Source organism: Diachasmimorpha longicaudata, chromosome 6, assembly GCF_034640455.1.
Source record: "Diachasmimorpha longicaudata isolate KC_UGA_2023 chromosome 6, iyDiaLong2, whole genome shotgun sequence".
Taxonomy (NCBI): Eukaryota; Metazoa; Arthropoda; class Insecta; order Hymenoptera; family Braconidae; genus Diachasmimorpha; species Diachasmimorpha longicaudata.
Window position 1 is genome coordinate 9413075 of NC_087230.1, and position 18799 is coordinate 9431873.

An 18799-nucleotide genomic window follows, 5' to 3' on the forward strand; every position below is an offset into this window, starting at 1 on the left:
GATTTCAAGCCAAAGTGTATAAGCTCGAATTCATTCGTGCATACGAATGATTGCTTTTTACTCGAGATTAGTCTCACTGGAAAATGTCCAATCGATCTTGAGTCGTGACGAGATTCATTCGCCTCTGGATTTCGGTGCTTCTAACACCCAGCAGTCGAATTGGGGGTGCACTCGTCCAGAGAGGGGGGAGCAATAAAAGAAGGAAGAAAAAAAAGAGACAGGGGATAGTGAGGAGTGGATTGAAGGGACCACTGCCTCTGTTTGACGAGACGTGATAATTGGAGATTTGAGGAAAGACCTCCTGGATGAAACGAAATAAAGTATTCAAGGGGGATTCGTGGTGCCGTTTCGTGGTTTGATTCTATGCAAATTTTGAGAGGAAAAATTCAAGTGTCCATTAAATTCTAGAGGAGTTATTTTGAAGGGAGGGAGGATGAGAAATAGCGAATGGTAGACGTGAAAAGGTTTTTACGGGTGAAATGAAACAAACAAGTGCCTTAGAATTTTTTCAGTTGTAAATTTAGGTTGAAAATGAGATTTTGACGAGTGCTATTTAACATAGAAATGACATAATCCATGTGAATGTGGAGGTGAATTAAACATTCATTTTTGTTAAGATGCCACATGACAAGGGCAATTTGAATTATCAAGAGATTCTATTTATCATTTTTCATTGAAGCTTGATGAAGCATAAAAATGTCGGAATCGTAAATGGGCGAGCTGTTTGTACATTTCTCTGCTGGCATATTTTCGATGATCGTTCAACGAAGCGTAATCCGGGGTGGTAAATGTTGAGAATTGTCTTGAAGGGGAGTGGAAATGACGAGAGAGAGGTATACGAGGTGCGGGTATGGATGAGGGTCCTTCACAGCTAGCATGAAGAACAAGGGCTTTTCAGTATCAGAATTTTTTTCATCACAAAAAAAAGGAGTAACCGAGATGAAGTTGGGTCACTACCACTCTCGAACAGTTTTTTAAGGGATTCTTTCTCTCCTGAAAAGGAGGAGGGAGGCGGGATAAACAGACAGTTTTGCAGTCGAAGTAGAAGAGTACAGCAAAGAAAAAGAGTACTCTCGATGGGGTAAGAGTTGAAGGGGGGGGGAGGGGAAAGGTGTGGGATGAGTGAGGAAATGTAAATTTCCAACGATGTGGAAGGAGAAGAGAGAAAGGAATAAGGGACGAGCCAATGCCACGGGTTAATATTGAGTGAAGCGAGGAGCTGCCCCGTTTTCATTCACCTCTCTTCACCATTTTATGTACTTCTTTTTCCCTTCTTCACTCACTCTGGCCTTCTTTGAATTTCATGTGTCAATTGCAAAACATTCCCTGTCTAGAGGGGACCGCAAATCCTCTACCGAGATAATTAAATATCATTTGTATCATTTTATCTGAATTTTTTTCGAATTTATCTGAAATTTTTCCAAAATTCCCCTCTACAGCATTAGATTCTCGTCCTCAAATTTTCGTAGAAAAACTTCTCTCCTCATGAGATGAGTACATTAAACAGTCGAAGGAAACCCCTCGACTTTTCTTCCCAACTTGACATTTAAAAAATTCAAGGCCATGGTCACAAACCACACACTCGTGTCTCTCCTCACCATCTCATCTTGAGACAGTTTGAACGATATTCGGAAGTGAAGGGTGGATCGGTGTCCACGACGGATAAAGTGAAAGATTGTAGGGTAACCCCCACCCCCAATCGCAATCCTGTGAGAAGGGGTTTGGTCACGGTACGTGCTGGGAATCCCAGAGGAGCCGAAAAACGAGCCCTACCAGGACTGATGAAAAAAAAAAAAGGCGAAAAGAAGAAGACCTGTGGTGTAGTTGGTTGGAATGGGGAGGATGAAAGCTCGAGCAACAGTCGCTGAATAAACACAAAGTCCGGTTAAAGTCGTAATAAATGTCTCCTGGCTTCCGACGGCGAGCGAACAATTCTTGGCGCCCGTTTGCCTCATTTTATCCTTCTCATGCTGTTCTTTTTTTTTCAACCTCTACTTACATTTCTCTCACTTCCGGCGGAGACAAACGGTATCGAGGGTGAAAATTGACGGGTTTATCGAGCTTCCAGTACAAAATTCACAGTTGCACTGGAAAAATTTCTTTTCCCCTGTTTAGTCGCTGTCTCCTATGTCAAATTCAATGCTCCCGGCACTTTGGCGCTGGCCAACCGAAGAGAAAAGGTACAATAAAAATTGCATTCAATAAAAATTAGTTCCATAATTCGTACGCAACTATTTTCACGGACAGTCAACTATTAACTACCACTGCGACGTCATTCAATATAATTTAAGGATTGAAAAGCCATGAAAAATCATGAAAGTCAATTGTTTTTCAACCGTGAGTCTTTAGAATTAATTTATTCTCGAGATTCAATCAAAAATTAAGCGCAATGGAATGTTGAGTTTAATTTATGGTCGTGACACTGGGAGTATTGATTGGAGCGGGTGTTTTTGTATCATTCTGACACGATAAACACCGAGGCAACCGATTCACAAGTGCTTTTTAATTCGAGGGAAGGTGATGTGACATGCCAACAGAGTGATAAGACACGGGCGATTGATAATTTTCAGTTAAATGATCATAATTAATTTGACAAAAGTCGAAAACAAACAGAATGCAGATTCTCGAAAGAAAATGGCCCGCTAAATTATTGAAAAACACTCATCCACATGCCCCAAACAAACTCAAATGAAACTAATGTGTCATCCCGTGACTCATTCGACTGCATTTCGCCGTAGTAAGGAGGACACTGGCGCCCCGCCAATTAAAATTGGATCCACTCGACCCGGGAATATGTAACGTGAACAATAATTATAACCCCTCGAGTATCGTGATGACACTTGTCCCCAGTGAATGCCAAAGAGCGAACAAACAAAACCAATAAATGAAACATCGGGCAAACACGAAAAAATTCCGCGCAACTCACCCCCTTCCCACCTCGCCATTTTACTCTTTTTTTTTTATTGATGTTAATTGAAGACGTACGTGGAGACGACTGTTAGCTCAGGACTGAAATTGGAACAAAGGAAAGGTCCAGGGGGTTGGTTGAAATAATAAGAGTTTGTTATTCCACTCTTGGGGACAAGCAAACGCTGCAAAAAGACAACGACGAAGGGACCTCACGAGGAGTGAAAGGTGAGCCATGAAGGGGAGGGAGGGAAAAATGCAGTGGCAAAACCCTTTGCCCTCAGCCTCCCTTGGATCACTGGCATTCCAAAGTGAGATATTCTCGGAAAGATTCCAAGGTTCGTAAGGCTATGTGTGACTTATATCCAGGAAGAGGGTGAGACGTCGTTTGGCAATCTTGGGGGATTCATGTGGGATACAATGGGATCTCAATACATCACCTAGGCTAACCCGGTAGGAGCACTCCCGACCCCTTCGAGACGTGCCTTTACCTATCCAAAAAGACCCCCTCCCTCTCTTTCTCCCCGCACACCTCTTGTGTGGTACAATCCATCTCGAATGCCGTAATAGCTCAGAAGGTGGTGTAATACCTTACCAGTTTCAGGAGTTATAGTGTTCGGATAGTATGAAGACACGAACTATCTGCAACAATGCAGTGGAAACTGGCAGGGGGATGCCATGATGAAAAAAAAATTATTTAATTGTCAAAGACGGAATATTGCAGTAAGTAAGAAAATAAATACCGAAAGAAATTGAACTGCATTTCCCACAGATAAAAGACAACCCCCAAACCACCCTCCACAACCTGAAGGATCTTCATCCACGATGACATAACAAAACACCACTGAATCCTCCTCATTCCTCCCATCTTCTTTATCCAGACACAATGTATGCGCAGTAATTAGTCTCCGTTTTAATTGATACTCCCGCCCACCCCATCCCCCTGGGGGTGAATTTTCTAGAGACGTTGCAATGGAACGCAATGGCGAATAGCCGAGGCGTCAGGAGACATTCCTGAAGGTAAAAAGACGGGAGGAAGAGTCAAGGAGGGTAGGAGGGATGAGTTTGGATGAGGAAGACTGAAGCCATGGGTTTTCCATTGCTCTCCCGGTTGCTAGCACGTCCTTGGGAGATGCCTTGGGAGTGTCGTTCCAGGCTTGATGCGCTCCAAGGGCTTGTTTGATGGTATAGGAGAAGGAGTAGGAGGGAAAGCTTTTGCCAAGGTGCACAGGCATATCCTCCATGGACGTCGGGACGTTGACTCTCCGGAATGGTTTTCTCCTTTCATTCGTTTTTGGTGGTGGAAAGGGAGGCGGAAGAATTTCCGTCTTTCTTCCCCCTCCCCCCCCCCCTCAGCTGCATCCCACTGAGGTCCTCCGGAGTGAAGCAAATTCCGGGGGTGGTGGATAGATGGGGATGGGTGGAAAAGAGGGGAGAGGTTGAAGCAAGGAGGATAACTGAGGACACTAGTGGATGAGGGGAATGGAAAAGGGGGCATCGTGATATTACGTCGTCGTTACGGTACGAGCAAACTCCACAGTCGTTTCTCGTATATAGTTGTCGCTGTGTTCTTCTTCCTATACCGAATAAAGCCCCCCTACAGTGTCGTCATTCCTCTTGGCTTTTGCTCTCTTTCGGCAAGAAGGCGTGGTCAAATGTTCTCTAACCGTACCACCGCGCACCTTCGCACCTGCTCAACCAACGCCAAAGGACACGCCCTCGACGAATCTCGCTTCAAGCAAATTCTCTTGGTTGTGCAAAACTACGCCCCCTACCTTTTATACTCTTCCTCACCCACTCGTCCGGATGAAATTCTCCAATATTTTGTCTCGTTGGTTATTCGTTTTTTTTTCTTTCCTTTTTTTTTTCAATCTGTTGTCTTCCACCTCTACCTGGGAATTTTCTTTCACCGCACCCGCCTTGGAGATGCATCTCCCAAGGCTCAGCCAATATTTTCTCATGGCGAGTGCTAATGCACGCCCATTTGCCAAGATCTTGTTTTTATTTTAAGAGAGAGGGAGGGAAATGATGATGAGTTTCACAGCGGGGAGGCGCCAGGGAGAGATATAGAATGTTGATGATTTTTTTTTCATTTTAAAAGCGCAAGAGCTTTGGGGGTGGTATCTTTTTATTTCATGATGGAAATTTAACGAAAATTTTTCGGAGGGATAAAGGTATTGGCTCATGGCCAGGAAAATTCCTATTTTCACATGTTCGGAGATAGATGTTATATCTCCTTAGATTTTCCAAAGAAAATTGCGGTTGACTTGGTGTAAAGTGGTCGAAATGGATACATTAATCAGCACATTATGTCAGAATGGGATTTTTTGTAAGAAGCTGGAGATGGATGTAGCCAAAACATGTTTGAATGCTTCAGAACATGTAACTACAACATAACATGCTAAGCTAACTGAAGTCAAAACCGTCAGAACTTGGCCTCTCGCTCTCCCCCTACAAGGTTAGACAACCCCAAGGTACATGCACACGTATACGGTAATTAACCTCTTAATGAACTCAAGATCGATATCAACGTCTAAAGAACCAACCTCGAAACTTTAGCGTGTAGCATACACACGCCTACAAGATTAACCCAAGTCTCTCCCCAACTGGTAAGTGACTACTTCTCATGTATAAAATGATATAAAAATTGTCAACTGGACGTTGGAACTCTCCATAACCAGCTACTTTTTTATGCTCAACGATTCCGATTTTACGAGTGCCAGTGAAATCCTCTTATCTATAAACTATTTCAATATCTCGTCTCGTCGTAAAAATTTCTGAGGAAAAACTTGTTACTGTGTCATGCTGGAGTCATTCCTATTGTGATATTCCCTTTAAGGAGAGGGGTATAAAGGATTCTGTGAACGCGAATTTATGGTGAATTTGAAGTAGCGGAGGGAGAATTTTGAGTGGGAGTGAGGAATATTCGAGGCTTCATGTTTTTTTATTCAGATGTAATCGATTCTTTGGGGAAATAAATCAGGGATTTAAGGCGAACGTTGATGACGTCTTTCGAACGCAGACTATTCACTGAATTTTCTAGGTGTGTTGGGAGTTACTGAGTCTATTGATTGCGGGCTGTTTCTACTGGAAGCCAGGTCTAGTTAGGGAATCGTGCTAATAGAAAACTCTAATAAATAATTTTGTTAGTGACCGTCTTTCCCTTTTTATGAAATTTTGTGAAATCCAGAGTAAAAAAATACTGCAACGAATACTCAAATGAAAAATGAAATTCTATGTGAAAAAAATGGTGAAAATACCTATTTACCACATAGAAAGGTAATTTGTTTATAGAATAGTTCAGTAGAGAATTGATAAAGGGAATAAAATCGGTAAATATCCAGAAGGACAGGTGAAATACTTGTTGAGGCAGGTGGTGCACGTGGCTCGATCGAATTGTACAGTGTACACTGGCGCAATCGCCAAACGGGATGCTGTTTAGAGTGAAACAGACGGGATGGAAACAGGACAGCAACGCAATAGGGAATATCTCGAGAATGGTAGAGGGACAAGTGGGAGAGAGGAGTTAAAGCCACCACGTGGATGCTGGGGCGACGCGCGCCACTCTCACTCCCGACAGACCACCGGTGTGTTGTTATATCCATCGGGAGGGTTTTGCTTTTCATCCTTCCCTCGCAATACTTCTCCCTCACCCCCCCACTTGTTGTGCTTTACCGTGTTGCTGTGCTGTTGCCTTGTGTATCGAGAAACTTCAACGCCAAGCCAGACGATGTTTCTTCTCTCACCCCATTGAGTGACACTGAATCAACAGGCTTATGCATACGAATCATAATTACATGACTGATGGATGTAATGAGTATTTTCCAAGTTTCAATTAAAAAATATCTCAGTACTCTCCACTTCAAATAGCTCTCAAATCTTTTTTTTCTCTCCACGAAATGGATGTGGAAGGGTTGTCAATGGGCAATATCATTGATAACTCCCGATTAAATATTCAATCGTTAGATTTAATATTGAAAGTTGGTAGATGGCAATCCATGAATTATCTGAGTTTGTGATCAAACTGGAGGCAGATTGGAGGCACCTTCGATTCATCTAACACTGGGAAATAGTCCGAATTCAAAATCGCCGACACGTCGTTCAAACTCCCCGATTCGATATTATCCAAGTCGCAAAGTTATCGAGGCCCCATAAGCGAAGTGTCTGTATGGGGGTGTAAGAGGGAGTGAGAGGGAGAGAGAGAGGTGAATGAAAGCAGATAGGAGAAGGTGGCATCCCCGAGGATCTTTAACTCGTCTGCAGGTGGCCAGGGATGCTCCTGGGCGCTGGCATTACTTGGTATGCAAGTAGCGCGGCCATTCATCTCCCGATCTCCGGCAGTCCCGACCTCCGGATATAAATTAGCTTTTGTTTAGCATTCAATGCGAGCCACCTTACTTCCACCCGTTCTACCTATATCTTTCTCACTCTTTCAACTTGTAGTTATAATGGTCGGCTGGGAACTACTGCTCGTGGGCAATTAATGTCTTTGGAGGGCGGGAGGGAAAGAGGCTAATTAGACGTTTGAAATCGGTTTCTGTGATGTTAATGAATAATTTCTTTCCGGGATTCGGGGGGGGGGGGTGGAGGGGTAGGACAAGTCTTTGGTTTGTAATTATCGTGAATTTGGGTTTCACACGCGGGGAAAAGTTCAATAGAAATTGACCAAAAAATTAGTTATTCTGGAGTAAAGTATCGCTCAGAGAAAAATTGCCAAGTGGATGAAATTTAGTGTACGTCAGACGCGCTGTAATTGATAAAAGTCCTATCGAGAATAATAATCAAGAATTTTTTTTCATATTTAGTATTAATTTTCAATATAAATTGAAAATTCATTGTGGAATATTTGTGCAGCCAGTCAGACTGTACCATCAATATTTTTTCATGCTACAATGAAATAATTGAGTTAGTTACTGAATATCCCGTGATTTGATTGCACTAGGGATGCGATAAAGCATGAGGGGTTGATACGCGTGAATCCAGAAAGTCTGGTTGGCTAAGTAGAATAATTAATAAATGCGAAAATGCATTAGCAGGAGAGACCGCGAAGTGAACCACACAAAATGCCTGGTATACTGGGATTTTCGTCTATCCTCTCTCTCCCCCCCTCACCCCACACACAACTCCAGGTGGAATTATAAAATAATAAAGACAAAATTACGTAATGCGAAGGATCAGATGAGAATTAGGGGACAATGAGGATAGGGCTAAACAGCAATGCCAGTCGGATTTCGAGGGGAGTGAGAGGAACCCAGACGTCTTAATGTCTGGATTTCTCTCCCTCTTCCCAAAACTTCAACTGTCTAAATGGTTAATATTTTTTACAAGGACCTGTCACAATTATTCTCGTATCAGTCGAAAGAATAATTGAAGAAAATAAATTGAATTTTTTTTTCCCATCAACTTGCACCAGATGATTGATAATTCATTAAAGGAATTAAATCAAGGAGTGATCAGACGTGTTGTTTCACACACTGAGAATGATAATTGTCATTGAGATATTAAATGAAGAAATTGCGATTGGAGGAATCAGCGGACAACAAATTGATGATAATAATTTGACAGTTTCAGTTATTAACGTTTCACTAGTGAGTCAAACAAATTAATGATTTGCCCGGAGTATCAGAAGTAATTAAAATAAAGTGAAATGCATTGAATTTCCAGTCAAAGCATGGCAACTTCGTAAATGGTAACAGTGTTATGTAATTAAGTAGAAAGTTCTGTAATCAAGAAGTACATTCCCACTGGCTGTCGTCTCAGTGTCCATTTCCCCTAGCACCTCTTCATCCCTGAGACCGTCCTTATAACCCCTATCTTTTCGTATTAAAATAGTCCACTCGCTAGGAATGAAGGAAAAAGAGGCAACACGAGTGAAGGAGGAAGATGCTGATAGTGTGGGCTGTGCTCTGCATATCTTAAAACCCAGGGGTTGGTAAGAACTCGAGACGCCTCCCTGATTTTTGCCACGATTCATATCCTGAGGGGACTAAAATCTTCACCAACTTTTTATGATGAAGCGAAACAACAAATGATAGGTTTAATTTGACAATTTCATTCTACTTGATTGCGGTTGTACAATCACTTTCTTTGGAGAAATTTCCTATTCTTCACCAGCTAAAATTTCATTGGCCATCGGTTTAGACACCCCTCAGAGGTCAGACTATCCGTAACAAATTGGTTCACTTCCATAAGCAAAAAAAAAAATGGCGAAACACTCGGCATTCTAGGAATCAATCGCCTGTATCATCATAATAACCCAGGAAAAGAGCAGTATAAACTGAGAAAACAGAGAAAGGTATCAACGAGCGTGTAGACCTCGTAGTCAGCATTTTCATGGTCGCTTCGTTTCATGGCGATGACTTCATCCGCGTGGGACGATGTGACTTGGAGTATGGGTACCGGTTTAACGTTCTCGCGTCATTAGCCATATGTATATTATTGCACACGTAATAAACCCAGTCAACGTGAGCCTATCCTTCTCCCTCTCCCCAATTTTTATGTCAGCCATCCGAGTAATTGTAAGCTGAGGAGTAAAGGATTTTTTTCCTGGATCGTGCGAACGGCGCAAAAACATCAGTAACAACCACTCCATGCCGTATCTACTTTCAATAGTCTGAGATCGCAGTGTCCATTACCACTAACTTTATTTTACTTTATTTTTTGTTTCACTTTCATGACTACATCATACTTATATTCTGTTATGTTTCGTGTTATCATAATGAGTCTCTTCACGCCTGATTTGCACAGTACCATCATTTGTTGAGGAGCAATTCACTTTTCTTGTGATAAAAAATATCAATATGCGGTCACCATTCCATTTTATCGAAATTTTTCATTTTTCTCGGACGATAATTTCATTTTGCGGAGAACGATAAAGATCGTGGTAAAGTTTTCGGAATTATCGATTGGTGTATGGAAGATTATGTTGTGGCGTTCGAGAATGGAATTTTCTCAGTCATTCGATTAAAACGGGATTTCCCTTCCTCACCTCATAAATATCTCCACCTTGCCACCGGGAGTGTAAAAATACCCCCATATATTTATTCCCAACGAAACGTACCCCGAAAATAGACTCTCATATTCCCATATTCGCTAACATCGTTCCTCCACTTTCTTTATTCAATTTTTCACTCCGGATGGATTAGAAAATTCGGATATTCTATCGTCAGATATGTTAGCTCAGAAGACAGTGTATTCAATAACAAATTCGGAAGAATATAGACTATAACTCGGGAGAATATAGACTGGAAGTAGGGGTTGAAAATGAGGTGAAGATTAAATAAAAACAGTGGGTGTAATAACGTGCGAGTGAAATAAAAGAAGAGAACTGACTCCAAGACAAATAGCTGAGGGAAAACAAAGCGTATTATAAATACGGTTCTTTCTCAAGGGGGTTAAGGATACTTCTGGCTTGAAGGGGAGGAAGGTCCGGGCCTTCCCCAAGTTAGTGAAGAATCAGGGGGTTCACTCGCTTTTTTCCCCTTTTTTTTTCCTTCGCTCGGAGCTACGGAAAGGGGTGACAACGACACGGCATTTACGACCGGACGAATACTCCACTGGCATTTTTGTTACAACAATGAATGGAGGATAATATGAAAAGAATTCTATTCTCCGTCTAATTTTTATAGTTTTTTTTATTCACTTTTTATTACCTACTTGTTTTATTTATTTTCTTCTTCAGCAAAAAAAAAATGCCAGTTTATTTCTACTTCTGTCTTATGTAAGATGTTTGGATTTTTTTTTTCATTTGTCATTGCATTAATTTGTTGACTTAAGAGACGGATAATAATTCAACAATGCAGAGAATCGCATCTGCATTCAGTGGTGGTCGGCAAAGATTTGCGGGCATTTAACCCGAATTTTATGGACTCTAAACTTTAAATGGGTCGTTACTGGGAAATTTAATGGACAACAGATAGCGTCAAAGTGCTTGGATTTGTGCAGTGGCACGACAGTAAACACTTTCTGTCTTTCAAAAAATTTGATTCTGTTTGAAAATATAACATTTTTGTGGTAACATTGTAAAAATACTGAAAAAACATGTTAATTTTCGAGTATAACGTATTAAGTATATTGTTGAGGTATCTTTGTACCGAAAATCCCCAGATCCTAGTTAAAATATTTGTTCAAGCAGTCGTTTCTAGTTTATTTACAAAATAGTCTGTACGTTATTTCCCAAGATATCCTATTCCATGGTTTCACTACTTAATACGAGTAGAAATTGTTTGACTTACCCCAGGTCGTGCGTGGCCGCGTGGATTCAGCTGCCAGGGCGCCGTGGTTGGCTGGAAGTGTTCTTTACCCCAGGATCCAGTGTCAAAGGGGCTCTCGCCGAGGTGCCCCTGCAAAATATATAAACAGAACAAAATGTTAATTCGTTTCATTTACATTTATTGGAATTTTATTTTTATTCATAAACATAACAGCTCCCGAATTACGAGGTGTTTAAATTGTTTAAATTAATTTTTCATTGTTTACATACAATTGACTCATTGACGAAATAATAGGGATCTCAATAAAAAAAATTTAAACACTGTGAGGAGAATGAAATACTGAAAAACTGTGCCACGTATCCGACCCGAAAAATTATGACTTCCAAGGCGATTATGCTCTCATCCTACGGTTTTTTTTTTTATAATATATTCTGGTGACTCGGGTTATTCTGGAGTGGGTGAGCATGGAGCACTCCAGCTTCTTACCTCTTGACTCCTCACTCTACCAACTTTATGCACCCCCATAAGCCTTATTTTTCTTTTAACTCAACTTCTAACCTGAAATCCACCGTAGCGAGTAGTATAAATCAAGGAGTATAATGAGAACGCTTCGTCTTCGCCCCAACCCCACTCACAGGCGCATCCTCTGCACCGTTTTTTTCCCCCTCTGACTCTTATTTTCTATTATTACTCTTGCAAACTGCTCGCTGTATTTTTTTCAAACGTTTCCATTGAGCTCACCAGTAGAGAATTACATTCAGAATTTCAGTTGTTACAGAATTTTCTTTTTAATTCAAATGAATGAGGTCAATCGTAAAAATTATTGAAGTCCTTTTAACCCCCACTGTCCGACCCTGGGGAGGACTATATGAAGTTAATTTTTGGGTTAAAACTACCCTTCCCTTCGATACCGGCTATTTTCTGAATTTTAAAAAATATTTATCTAATTTTGTGGCCACAGTTTAGTAATGTTTATTTCAATTTTAAAAAAAATTGTCGGTATAGATCATTTTTATCAAAAATTCCCCTCCGGCCATCCGTTACCCGAACTCTAGAAAACTTTCGCAGTCGTTTGAATAACTCCAATGAAATATTGAGAGAAAAGTTGACGCAAAATTTTCCTTATTCTTTTCGAACGAAGTACGTACGTCTCTATTCCCAAATAGCAGTTTACAGAGCAATCGTAACACAGGTCTAACAATAGATTCCGTTTATCCATTTATATGTATTAGGCCCATCGATCGAGCGCCTCAAATCGATACACTCCTTCACCTTCTTCATGTGTGCGTATTTCTACTTGCCCGATGGAAATAAACAGTCGAAAGGTAAATACCACACGAGCAGTAATGTACACAGGAAAAAGATGAGCATTAGTGCGTGCATGCATCAGCTTTTACGGAAAGTATACGTATTGTTTATGAATATACATGCGTTTTAAAATATTTATTGCCGTGAAATCAAATTAAAGATTAGTCGAGGTGGTCATTTAAATTGTTTTTATTTACATTTTTAAAGATTAGATTGCGCACTGTTTCGCCAACGCATACGACGCACTTTTGTGCAACAAAACTGCTCTTTCAAATTCTCTCATTAAATAATAATGGAAAATTATTAAAAAATTTAATTTCACGGATTGACATCGAGGAAAATTGTCCAATTGTCATTTTTCTATCATCAGAATGTACCAATGTTAGTGCTCCCTAGGGAATCAAAAAAAAAAACATAACTAACCAATTCTTGCATTGTGCTACTCTCATTTGCATGTGTGAGCGTCAGCAGTTGCAGCTGGACACACAACACTCGCTGGAATTATGCACCAAAAGGGTAGGGAGGTGAGACGTAGGTAGAAGTGCGCACAAAAGAAACTCACGCAGTAACAAACAAAACAGGCAAACAAAAGTCTACCTGTAAATACACGATAGCCAGTGAATGTCTTTTGTGTGAGTTATTGTGTCTTGTGGATATACGATGCATAAATAAGTGGGATTCACTTGGAGATATCAATAACAATATTAAATTTCTAGCTGTTGCGTTGTGGATCCAATGACTCAGTTCTATTATGCGTTATTTGTCAACTCATAAATTCACGGAAATGGAGGGAGCAATATTTTTCTTTCGATATTCAATTGTAATTGAATGAATTCACTTACAATTATTAAAATTATGTGAAAAAGCATTTTGACGCATCCGCAGAGACAATTTTTTGCTAACAATAACAATTAACTCAAAAGATTTACTTGAATTCAGTCATGGATTCCACCCAATCATTTATCACCACACGAAATTAAATCCCAAATTAAATTAACCTATCGTGGTTTTTATTTCGATCACTAATTTGGGAGCAATCAGGTCATCAATAAATAGTGAATAGCGAATAGAGTCCCGAAAGTCGAAATAAATGATGATAAATTCTTCAATAAGGAATACATCATCACCCAAATAAATAAATTCGGTTCATTTTCGATCAAATGAATCTATAATCACAATTACAAATCGCCCTAATCACGACTGATTAGATAAGTCGATTATCCGTCCCTTTGATTCATCATCTTTCCACGATTCATCCTCCAAATTCGTCGAGTCGGAATATTGTCATCGTATTTATTATGAATAATGAACGTCTTCATATTTCGATCAATGTTGCAGATGAAAATTTAACACCACGACAATAATAGACCATGCAATCGTAGACAGAGCTATCGAAATATCCGCACAGTGAAATTTCACGACGAATTTACGGTAAATAATCTAAGATTAACTCGTGGTGATCAGCGAATGTTGATTTATAAATTTTTAATCCCATGTTATTTCAGTTTTATTCCGAAATGTGGTGAGATTTACATATGGCATGATTACTCTCGGCTTCTGTATATACACCAGGAGTCATTTAAAATTCCCGCCAGGAATCGTGAGGTGAGAGAGACGTGATTCTACCTCATTTTGTAAAACCAGACACATCGGTGAAGCTTTTTTGAGGGAAGGGGGTTCCGTAATTGGGAATTGGTATCGAATTTTACGATAAATCTTGAAAGCTCGAGGGGTTTCGCATCGATGGTTGTAAAATACGGCGAGGGTGTAAGACACTTTACTTACACCTCAGATACATTGTTATCTTATCGGAATTAGGGGAATGTTTACCGGCTTTCGTATTTGAGAATATTAATGTCTCGTATTTGTGTTTTTAATCTTCTCTTTTCATAAGCCTGAGCTCAAGCTGTAAACGGCAATTCATTATCTTATTGCGAGCATTATGTAATAGAGGTGTTAATTGTACATAGGGACTAGTTCAATGAAAATTATATGAAAATTACTGCATTTGAAAAATTCAAGTTCCTTAAGTAATTTCGGGAAGTACCAAACTTTTTGTCAATTTACTAAATGAGTCAACGATCTGAGGGAGCTATTGGCGAGGCCCTCCGACTCATAACAAGAGTAGAATAATTTTAAAAAATAATAATTACATGACTAAACAGTAACGATCCAGATAGTAGGTCTTTCCCACGAAACCCCATGGAAGAGAAAGGGATTTTAACGCAGGAAATCCAGGGCCACACACAGCTGCGACTGACACTGTGATTACATGTGCGTTGTTTGTCGACGGGATTTACAGATGCTGCACCAAAGTAAAGCGAGGCGTAAACGTACCGATAAACAATATAAAAGCCCCCGCTCCCTACGACCCCCAGCTCATCGTACTCTGTATACACAATTTTTTTGTATATTTTTTTTTCACAGGGATGGCATCAGCCGAGATGGGTTAAACAACAGGAAGTGTACACGTATGCTTACACGTTGTTACTCGTAGTTGAAAAGTCTACTAATGTCAATTGTAGTGGTTTTAAGGAGTATTAGCCTCGTACATAATTTTATAAGTATAATTTGATGAAAATTTTCCCATAAGAATTTTTCAATTACCTAACAAGAGATAATTTAATTAATACAAATATTCTAGTGGTCAGACATTGTTACCTGGAAGGCAACGAGAAATCTGTAATTCACCAGTTAAAGTTCCATAGTGACGAAGTTGAATTTAGAGTTAAATCGACCAAAATTTTTATAGCTCAGCATTTGCATTTGCCCCACCCCATTCATTACTTTTTCATCACTTCGATCGTTATGAATAAATATGAACGTCTACCTAAGTTATTGATCCTCATCACTAGTTGAATATATTTTTGTTCGATGTCAAGTACCCACTGTCAAAATAACTATAATCTCCAAGTAGAAAATCCTTGAAATTTTCAAAGTACAACTTGAGGAATTATTCTCGATGCCCTAAGAATTTCAACCGTCACCAGTTGCTACATTCTCATTCCATCAACATTTTTTCAAATCCGTCACTGTTTTCTTTTATTCATTTTTTTTTTCTTTTCACATATTTTTCTCTCCTTTCGAGCGTCGTTAAGCTCGACAGCGGTAAATAGTGAAGGAGGCAGAGGGGTGCGGTGAGGAGACTGGTCGAGACGAGCAAACGTTATGTGGCCGAGCGGTTGCGGCCTCTAAAAATAAATGTGTTGTTTATTCACAAGTAAACCGGATGCCGGTGTTTGCTTTGGAGCAAATTGTTTTGTTCGGTTTTGCTGAGGCACGAACGCGAGAATACTGTACGAGCCACAAACTCGTCAAGTGAGAAAACCTCAGTTTCAGTGTGCCGAGGAATTTTTTTTTTTGAGCTTGTAGCCATGTTATGTAAATTGTAATTTTTCATTGCAGCAGATAAACAAAATTTTAATGTGAACATCACCAGAGAAATGTTGAGATGACAAATACGTCCAGTAACAGCTTCGAAAATCCACAACATAATTAAACTAGAAATTATACGACAAATATCTACGAAACAAAAAAAAAAAAATAGATGAAAACCAACTTCTATTCAATACGATATGTTTCACCATTCGCTTGAACACTTGTTCAAACAATTGGTTGACGTATCTACCTAAATAACAATCACGCCACGTGTTAACGGCGCGTAATAAACGAGTATCGCGTGTCACACATAATTTTGAAATAAAACTCTGAGGTTCAAACAAAAGATGTTGCTTGAAAAAGGAAAATATAACGTAAAACGTGTTGTTTTCCACTAAGGAATATTCAAGTGAGTCAACCCCCTTCTCCCTCCCTGTCCCACTACCATCTACTTGGCGCTTCATTCACCTCTAAATAGGGTAGAGGAAGGAGAAGGGGCACTTCGTAGTCTTAAGATCGGTCTAATTTAGTTAAGAGCCCTGGGTACAACGTTGAGATGGCCATTCAGTCCTCAAGATTTTCTCGCTGGGTGACTGAAGGGTAGTGTTACCAGAAATTCTAGTAACACGGGTATAGTTAGTTGATATCCAGGGTGGAAAACGAGAAAGCCTCGCTGTTAATCTTGATTTAATCCTTGACAAGCACTTAAGCAGACTCGCACCCCCTATAAACTGCCATTAAATTGCTGTGACTGTACAGTGGGTTTGGAGAGTAACACGCTAACCCTTTTGTAGACGAGTGTGGAGTTTAATGCCGAGGATTTATTAATCAATTTATTAAATTTGAATGATTATTTTTGAATAACGGAAATATAATTATTAACAATTATTATTACTTCCCCTAACAATTATTAATAATGAAATTTTTGTATTTTTTTTTTCATTGGTCTGACCATTTATTTATCCCCAAAAAATTGTATTCCCTGATATAGTCAGCAAGTTCACCCCCTATAAAAGACACAGAGATCCATAACTCTAGTGAAAGAAGTGAAATTCACTGAGGGGTTGGTTCAGCGAGAAAGTTTTTATTTATGCGCCCAAGACGCACAGCGAGGACCTCAAGTATCATATTTAATTTTTATTATATCAGCTGTATATGTGCATCGGTCTTACAACGTATTTTCCCTCCCCTATTTTCCTCAGTGGGGATAGCTGTAGTGGGGTAGGGGCAAATGTATATGTAAATATACTGTGATACATTGGACACTCGCTTATAAACACCCCATTTTTATTCTCACTGCGTTTTCACCGCCCTCTGCCACCCCCTGGTTTCTTATACACCCCCGTTAGTTTCTTGGATACAGTAGACTGAGAAATTTTTTCGCCCATATTCTTGGATAGTTCCAGGGACATTATTTTAACATTCCACTATGTCATTTGAACTCTAATAATTCTTTGGCTAAAGGGATAATATCACAGTCCACTATTTTATTTCGAATAAAATTAAAAATTTCAATAAATATTCATTGTTAGCTGAGAGAGAAAAACGAGCGAAATTCGCTGAGATAATTCAATAATTTTTGATCCCATCCAGTTTATTTCCAATAACTGGTATAAAAAATCACAGTGACATGTATGTCTAATAAAAATTTCTATTGGTATTCCATATAAAATTCGACCGATGTCAAATTGAATTTGGAATACGTCTTGCACAGAAAGACTCCCGGCATGTTTTCCCGCTCATTGATTGACGCTGATTCGGTGGGACTGTACTTTCTCCTCACCTTCAATTGGCCCTACCCATAACCTTTTTTTCCCCCCAGAAATATATTCACTCTCTGGTCATCGAGGGGACCTCTTCAAATATTCCACATTCAAATCTTCCAGTGACTGGACACACAGCCCTCCCTCCATTGACAATACCAAAAAAACCAAGTTGCCTTGGTTGTGCAAAAATTTTCATTCCTGAGCTCATTCACACGGTCCCTTAGAAAATGTACACAGTTGTAAAATATGTTCCCATGTTGGCTTTATTTATTATGTCTTACCGTCGAGTTTTCAGCGTCGATAACGCTCTTCTCTCTTTGGTACTGGGCTCTGTGTATGCATGTATATAACGTACATTACCATTTTTTTGTTGTTTAAAACTGAAATATACGGTGAGGGAGTTTGAGAAGGGGGTAGGGTGAAGGGGGAGGATCGTCGCTCTTGAAGAGAGTGCCCGGACCGCGCCTGGAACGTGCCTCTCAACCGAGAAGGCACTGATCTCCAAATAAGTGGGACCTCGCTCTCCTGAATACAAAATCCCATGGTTGTGTGCTAAAGGAGTTGCGATATAATGTTACAGGCACTAGTCTGGACCAAAGAGGGTCATTCCGGAGGACATTGAATTGGCGATAAGATAAAATGTACGTTCTAATCTCTAGTTTTGTGACTATAGATATTAAAAAGTGAATTAAAAATAAGAAATGCAACATATCCGGGTGGGAAAATGACTGTTGTATCGAGAGAAATATTCACTGACAATTGTTTAAAAAATTAGAGAAGGTTTTATATTACTTTCACTAACTTATCGCTTGAAAGTAGAAGAAAATAGTTTAAGACCGACACACAGTTCTTAATCTAATCTAAACGTGCTCGACCATGAGTGTACGTTAGAAAATCAGTGTACCATTATCAATAGATTACTATTTTTCACAGTATTTTCAATCTTTACAATCCCATAAATAGTTTCCATAGAATCATCGAAATGACACCATGGAATAATAATAAATCGTGCACGTCCCTCTATTTCGATCGATCATGGTGAACACGTCTCGCATTTCCCGATGGGGGGGACCAACCAGGAAGTGATCTCGTTCAGTAAAGAGTACAGAAGGCTCCGTAAATAATCCACAGCTAATTAATTAATTACCAAAATTAATTAATGAACTTTCCCATACTTTTTACTGACGGATAATAGTCCGATTTTCGTGCTGGGCCCATTTTTAAGGG

The 18799-nt window shown here is 39.7% G+C and overlaps 1 protein-coding gene across 20 annotated transcripts in view; it reads right to left on the reverse strand.

The window, feature by feature from the left end:
- Positions 1 to 18799, reverse strand: part of Foxp (Forkhead box P) — a 138264-nt gene that overhangs the window by 70155 nt on the left and 49310 nt on the right. For 13 of the 20 annotated variants that reach the window (XM_064123322.1, XM_064123319.1, XM_064123317.1 and 10 more), the window contains exons 1-2: positions 11607 to 11660; positions 11142 to 11249 (exon numbers count right to left, since the gene is read on the reverse strand). In XM_064123322.1, coding sequence (XP_063979392.1) covers positions 11142 to 11249; positions 11607 to 11645 — 147 coding nt within the window. In that variant the 5' untranslated portion in view covers positions 11646 to 11660. Of the gene's footprint in view, positions 1 to 11141; positions 11250 to 11606; positions 11661 to 12268; positions 12456 to 18799 lie in introns of those variants that run through there. The other 7 variants (XM_064123311.1, XM_064123325.1, XM_064123327.1 and 4 more) reach the window with 2 other exon arrangements.